This window comes from Branchiostoma floridae, chromosome 4 (assembly GCF_000003815.2).
Source record: "Branchiostoma floridae strain S238N-H82 chromosome 4, Bfl_VNyyK, whole genome shotgun sequence".
NCBI lineage: Eukaryota > Metazoa > Chordata > Leptocardii > Amphioxiformes > Branchiostomatidae > Branchiostoma > Branchiostoma floridae.
Window position 1 is genome coordinate 28,624,400 of NC_049982.1, and position 7,758 is coordinate 28,632,157.

At 44.4% G+C, this 7,758-nt stretch overlaps 1 protein-coding gene across 1 annotated transcript in view; it reads left to right on the forward strand.

Moving 5' to 3' along the window:
- The first annotated feature begins 57 nt into the window (after positions 1-57).
- LOC118414272 (multidrug resistance-associated protein 4-like) overlaps positions 58-7,758 on the forward strand; it is a 30,711-nt gene continuing 23,010 nt past the window's right edge. The window contains exons 1-3 of the mRNA XM_035818200.1: positions 58-215; positions 3,062-3,174; positions 3,352-3,462. Coding sequence (XP_035674093.1) covers positions 3,101-3,174; positions 3,352-3,462 — 185 coding nt within the window. The 5' untranslated portion in view covers positions 58-215; positions 3,062-3,100. The remainder of the gene's footprint in view (positions 216-3,061; positions 3,175-3,351; positions 3,463-7,758) is intronic.

Genomic DNA, 7,758 nt, shown 5'->3' on the forward strand with positions numbered 1-7,758 from the left:
GTTTCTTCCCTAAACAAAAACAGTAACATTACGTGCTCGGCATTTGCTTTCAGTCACCCCTGTCTTGTCACCTGATCGCTCAAGCATGGCCCTAGGGGCTATGAACCCCAGGTAACCTCTGTTTTGTAAGTCACACCTGTAGAACAGGTAAAGGTGTGCATAGTACGTACTCGTTGTATTTCTAACTGACGAAAGGGTTCGACTTCAGCGTTCTGGTAAGTAACTAACTTGCTATCGTAAACGTTAACTCCAGGTACTTGTTATGAAAAGAATTCTGAATTTCTATAAACCTCTTTGTTATTTACGTGTGTATAACGTGTGTGGGGGGAGGGGGGTATACCCTTTGCTAGCGTATACCGTACACAACAGTATGTTGCGAAACTGCCCCCTAACAGTGTATGCTCCTACACCCCAATGATCCAAAACCACTGAGTAAAATATACAAAAGTAACTGTCTCCTCTGTCAGCACTGGAACACCAGTGCTGAAGTGGTCATCAGCACTGGAAGTCCAGTGCTGAGCCGGCGTCAGCACTGGAAATCCAGTGCTGAGGCAGCTTCAGCACTCGAAGCCCTCCTGTCAGCACTGGAAACCGAGTGCTGAGACTACAATCAGCACTGGATTTCCAGTGCTGAGGACATTTCAGCTCTGGAAATCCAGTGCTGACAAATATTCTGCACTGGAAACCGAGTATAAAATGTATAAAGTTGGTGAAAAGAACTTAAATTCTGTAACAAAATATAAATGGACAACTGTATTATACAATGTTTTTTAAATGATGCTTCTTTGCTGCACAAGCAGAATGTGTCGTCCACCTGTAACTACCTATTCTTTGTAAAAAAACAAGCGATCTCTTTACCACACAGATAGACCAACTGTTAGTTGTCTAACTCTGACTACCTATTGTTTTTTAAATGATGCTACTTTGCCGCAAAAGCAGAATGTGTCGTCCACCTGTAACTACCTATTCTTTGTAAAAAAAAACAAGCGATCTCTTTACCACGCAGATAGACCAACTGTTAGTTGTCTAACTCTGACTACGTATTGTTTTTTTTAAATGTTACTTTGCCGCACAAGCAGAATGTGTCGTCCACCTGTAACTACCTATTCTTTGTAAAAAAAACAAGCGATCTCTTTACCACACAGATAGACCAACTGTTAGTTGTCTACCTCTGACTAAAAAGACACTACTTTGCCACAAGTATAGAATATGTGATTTGTTGATTTAAAATTTTCGTATCAATTGACCAAAAGAAAAGAAACTGGAGTGCCATTAACTGTATACACAATTAACAATATCACAAGTGTCTACTCTAGTCTAAAGCTGGTAAAAGCTAGTGCCACGCAAGATCTGCTTGGAGATTAAATAACACGCACAGATATACCTAAGTCTAAAGCAAATATCTCAGACAGCCGTACGGACGCATGCTACTAGTACACGAATATTACGTTCAGCACTGGAACGTTCCAGTGCTTTATAAACGTCAGCACTGGAAGCCCAGAGCTGAAGTTTTTTCAGCACTGGTCTTCCAGTACTGAAAAGTTCCCGAGCACTGGTAAATCCAGTGCTGAACCCGTTACTTTTGTATATCAGCACTCGGTTCCAGTGCTGACGGCGGTTTCAGCACTGGGTAACCAGTGCTGAATAACCTCTGCCGTGAGTTCAGCACTGGTACCCGAGTGCTGACGGCAGTTCAGCACTGGAAAACCAGTGCTCGGAGAAGTTCAGCACTGGAAATCCAGTGCTCGCATTGGGTTCAGCACTGGAATTCCAGTGCTGAGGGAGCTTCAGCACTCGAACAAGGCCGTTCAGCACTGGAAAACCAGTGCTGACGTTTCGACCCATTGATTCAGCACTGGAACACCAGTGCGGAACCCGTTACTTTTGTATACTTGCGAGTGTGTAAGTTAGTCGTTTGGTTTGGTTTGTTTGTATTGCCGGTAAACCGCCTTATGCTGTAACACACCAGGTCTGTACTGAACAGTACAAGCTACATATCCGGACAGATTTATTTGACCCACTCACACCGGGAAGGGCCCTTTAATACTCCTTTTTTTAATTCAAGTGTGGCGTTTTTTTTAGCGTGCTCGAGGTGACAGCTCTTCTAAAACACGGGTCCTCAATGTTAAGCGTCCTAACCGAACCTTCTAGGTACTTATTTTCACCTGAGTTAAGTGAGGAAAGTCTTTCCGAAGGGCACGAGATTTGTGGCACATCAACGGATTCGAACCCGGAACCTCTGGGTTATGAATCGAACACCCTGCCGATTGTGCCCCATGACCCCACATACATACATACAAACATACAAACTGCAAAAGGGCCCGGAACACATAATAACGTTATATGTAAACTGTGTGACCATGTTTATGTTCTTGTTGTCTAATAGTATTTTCCTGTGCTGAATGCTATGGGGAATTCAATATATTACACGGTGACGTGACGCACACCCGTTTCCTGTCCAGTTGTTGTCTAAGATTTATTGTTGACGATGTCTTTTTGTTGTTTTAGCACCAGTGTAACGTTGCTAATGTGTGTTTCATAGTTCAGTGGACCAACTGTGATATTTACACAGTGGTGCATGCGATTTCTTTCGTCTGCGATGGTCAAGACAGAATTACTCGTACCTTTGCTTGGATCGGAGAATATTATACAAGGTAATTCACCCTGTGATGATCTGTGATGCGACGAAACAGTATGGAAGCAGCACTATAATTTAGACAGTTGTCCGACGAGTTTTTTAAGCTATTCTTGGCATATGACCTTTGAAAAATAGCCAAAGTACTGTGTGGTTACTGAGAATGGACAATGGACGAAAACATGCAAAATACTTCACGGACATACAACTTCTCCCACTGGTTGAACCGTTAATTGCCATGCTATCATTGGTTAATCTGTTAATTGTGATTGACAGTCAGCATCGGCCTAATGTGCGTTGTTGGCGCACCTGTGCATACGGGTCAGCGACCCCAGATACAAACCTGACTAATGATATGCAAATCGTGATCAGAATGACTCGAAGTCTTGCACGAATAACGTGTGGATTCCGTCGTCCATTTAGAAGGCTCGGCTTGTTGAAGAACGACAACAACAATCACAAAGTATGGATAACAAAGTCAGACTGCAAAAGCCCAATCCACTGGCAACGGCGAACACCTTGTCAAGATTATTGTTTTGGTAAGTAAAAAAAACTTACGTCAACGATATGCACAATACGCTTTGGCTTCAATGTCTTATTAATATACACTAGTTAAGATAGATTTTGACTCTATTATGATCATCTTAATATTATTACTTGCTGTGTTGAAATCAAAATGGATAGCCCATTAATATTGTCTTCTTTGTCATTGAAAGGTGGCTGAACCCATTGTTTAAAGTGGGGTATAAGAGGAAATTGGAAGAGGAGGACATGTTCAACGTTCTATACGAGGATTCGTCATGCAAGCTACGCACGGACTTGGAAAGGTAAACTGATGACTTGATTGTTTTCTGTAAGCCATTTCACAGTTGTTAGAACGCATGTGTGACGACAGGAATTCTAGGTACGGTATAATATGAAAACATAACCCATCTGGACATTGTTATGCAAATCGAAACAATGGTCGAGACAAGGACTGTTTACAATTTCGGGGACTTTGCCTTTGACATATTACCTAGAAATCTTGTCGCCGCACATGCGTTCTAACCTTTGTAAAAGGGTTTATGGTTCCGGTTCGGAATTTCAAGTGAATAGTCCCTAAGAATAAGACGCAAATCAGAGGTTGTCTCCATAGTTTTGGCTCTAGATTTTTCGGCTATCGCTTTAGAAGTCTATAATCTTTTATACTTCTCCAAATGCTTGTTGTTCGTAGCGTTTTATGGTGTCGGAGATTTGATCGTGCGGCGAACACTTCCTGGTATTAGTGCGCGCGATAGCGGTAAAGCGTTTCGTCGCCTGATTACCCAGATCGTGCGTTTTACTTGCGTTTTGGGTGTTTTAGCGCCACCGGAGCTCACGGAAAACGTATCGGATAACTTTTCTTTCTTTTTACTCAGTATACAGAAGAAGTATTGACCTTCATTGCCATATCAGTCATTATCCCAGGAAAACTCATTTATCCCGTGTAGCGGCCTGTAAATAATGGCCCCAAATTAGCAATTTTTGGATGAAAAGCTTATATTTCTGATGTTTTTTTACCAAAAATAACTTTTCTACAGAAAATGTCAATTGAGTCTGTCGGTCAGCGACAACACACACTTTTCTATCGGAAACATTGAATTATCCGAAAAACGATGTTTTGAGAAGGAATCGAAAGATGCAAACTGCAAAATTCTTCGATACTTCCTTCTCGAGATATTCTTGAGCATATGGGCTCTGTTTAGGCGCAACCGCTAGCCCTTTTTTTTGGAAGAGCGGCTGTCACGGCAACGGGTAGGGGGATGACTTAATGACGCGATTGTAGCTTAGGCTTCAAGTTCCGGCCTGACAAGCTTGGTATGGTTGGAAAGGTTGCTTAGCAAGGAATCGAAAGATGCAAACCGCATAATTCTCCGATACTTTCTTCTCGAGATATTCTTGAGCATACGGACTATGTTTAGGCGCAACCGCTAGCTCCTTTTTTTGAAGCACCGCCTGTCACGGCAACGGGTAGGGGGATGACTTAATGACGCGATTGTAGCTTAGGCTTCAAGTTCCGGCCTGACAAGCTTGGTATGGTTGGAAAAGTTGCTTAGCAAGGAATCGAAAGATGCAAACCGCAAAATTCTCCGATACTTCCTTCTCGAGATATTCTTGAGCATATGGGCTCTGTTTAGGCGCAACCGCTAGCCCTTTTTTTTTGGAAGAGCGCCTGTCACGACAACGGGTAGGGGGATGACTTAATGACGCGATTGTAGCTTAGGCTTCAAGTTCCGGCCTGACAAGCTTGGTATGGTTGGAAAGGTTGCTTAGCAAGGAATCGAAAGATGCAAACCGCAAAATTCTCCGATACCTTCTTCTCGAGATATTCTTGAGCATACCGACTATGTTTAGGCGCAACCGCTAGCTCCTTTTTTTGAAGCACCGCCTGTCACGGCAACGGGTAGGGGGATGACTTAATGACGCGATTGTAGCTTAGGCTTCAAGTTCCGGCCTGACAAGTTTGGTATGGTTGGAAAGGTTGCTTAGCAAGGAATCGAAAGATGCAAACCGCAAAACCTCCATACTTTCTTCTCGAGATATTCTTGAGCATACGGACTATGTTTAGGCGCAACCGCTAGCTCCTTTTTTTTTGGAAGAGCGCCTGTCACGGCAACGGGTAGGGGGATGACTTAATGACGCGATTGTAGCTTAGGCTTCAAGTTCCGGCCTGACAAGCTTGGTATGGTTGGAAAGGTTGCTTAGCAAGGAATCGAAAGATGCAAACCGCAAAATTCTCCGATAATTTCTTCTCGAGATATTCTTGAGCATACGGACTATGTTTAGGCGCAACCGCTAGCTCCTTTTGTTGAAGCACCGCCTGTCACGACAACGGGTAGGGGGATGACTTAATGACGCGATTGTAGCTTAGGCTTCAAGTTCCGGCCTGACAAGCTTGGTATGGTTGGAAAGGTTGCTTAGCAAGGAATCGAAAGATGCAAACCGCAAAATTCTCCGATACTTTCTTCTCGAGATATTCTTGAGCATACGGACTATGTTTAGGCGCAACCGCTAGCTCCTTTTTTGGAAGAGCGCCTGTCACGGCAACGGGTAGGGGGATGACTTAATGACGCGATTGTAGCTTGGACTTCAAGTTCCGGCCTGACAAGCTTGGTCTAATTGGAAAGGTTGCTTAGCAAGGAATCGAAAGATGCAAACCGCAAAATTCTCCGATAATTTCTTCTCGAGATATTCTTGAGCATATGGGCTCTGTTAAGGTGCAACCGCTAGCCCTTTTTTTTGGAAGAGCGCTTGTCACGGCAACGGGTAGGGGGATGACTTAATGACGCGATTGTAGCTTAGGCTTCAAGTTCCGGCCTGACAAGCTTGGTATGGTTGGAAAGGTTGCTTAGCAAGGAATCGAAAGATGCAAACCGCAAAATTCTCCGCTACTCTTTTCTCGAGATATTCTTGAGCATACGGACTATGTTTAGGCGCAACCGCTAGCTCTTTTTTTTGGAAGAGCGCCTGTCACGGCAACGGGTAGGGGGATGACTTAATGACGCGATTGTAGCTTAGGCTTCAAGTTCCGGCCTGACAAGGTTGGTATGGTTGGAAAGGTTGCTTAGCAAGGAATCGAAAGATGCAAATTGCAAAATTCTCCGATACTTTCTTCTCGAGATATTCTTGAGCATACGGACTATGTTTAGGCGCAACCGCTAGCTCCTTTTTTTGAAGCACCGCCTGTCACGGCAACGGGTAGGGGGATGACTTAATGACGCGATTGTAGCTTAGGCTTCAAGTTCCGGCCTGACAAGCTTGGTATGGTTGGAAAGGGTGCTTAGCAAGGAATCGAAAGATGCAAACCGCAAAATTCTCCGATTCTTTCTTTTCGAGATATTCTTGGGCATACGGACTATGTTTAGGCGCAACTGCTAGCTCCTTTTTTTGGAAGAGCGCCTGTCACGGCAACGGGTAGGGGGATGACTTAATGACGCGACTGTAGCTTAGACTTCAAGTTCCGGCCTGACAAGCTTGGTATGGTTGGCAAGGTTGCTTAGCAAGGAATCGAAAGGTGCAAACCGCAAAATCTCCGATATTCTCTTCTCGAGATATTCTTGAGCGTATGGGCTCTGTTTAGGGGCAACCGCTAGCCCTTTTTTTTTGGAAGAGCGCCTGTCACGGCAACGGGTAGGGGGATGACTTAATGACGCGATTGTAGCTTAGGCTTCAAGTTCCGGCCTGACAAGCTTGGTATGGTTGGAAAGGTTGCTTAGCAAGGAATCGAAAGATGCAAACCGCAAAATTTTCCGACGCTTCCTTCTCGAGATATTCTTGAGCATACGGACTATGTTTAGGTGCAACCGCTAGCTCCTTTTTTTGAAGCACCGCCTGTCACGGCAACGGGTAGGGGGATGACTTAATGACGCGATTGTAGCTTAGGCTTCAAGTTCCGGCCTAACAAGCTTGGTATGGTTGGAAAGGTTGCTTAGCAAGGAATCGAAAGATGCAAACCGCAAAATTCTCCAATACTTCCTTCTCGAGATATTCTTGAGCATACGGACTATGTTTAGGCGCAACCGCTAGCTCCTTTTTCGAAGCACCGCCTGTCACGGCAACGGGTAGGGGGATGACTTAATGACGCGATTGTAGCTTAGGCTTCAAGTTCCGGCCTAACAAGCTTGGTATGGTTGGAAAGGTTGCTTAGCAAGGAATCGAAAGATGCATACCGCAAAATTCTCCGATACTTTCTTCTCGAGATATTCTTGAGCATACGGACTATGTTTAGGCGTAACTGCTAGCTCCTTTTTAGAAGCACCACCTGTCACTGCAACGGGTAGGGGGATGACTTAATGACGCGATTGTAGCTTAGACTTCAAGTTCCGGCCTGACAAGCTTGGTATGGTTGGCAAGGTTGCTTATCAAGGAATCGAAAAATGCAACTCGCAAAATTCTCCGATAATTTCTTCTCGAGATATTGTTGAGCATATGGGCTCTGTTTAGGTGCAACCGCTAGCCCTTTTTTTTTTGGAAGAGCGCCTGTCACGGCAACGGGTAGGGGGATGACTTAATGACGCGATTGTAGCTTAGGCTTCAAGTTCCGGCCTGACAAGCTTGGTATGGTTGGAAAGGTTGTTTACCAAGGAATCGAAGGATGTAAATCG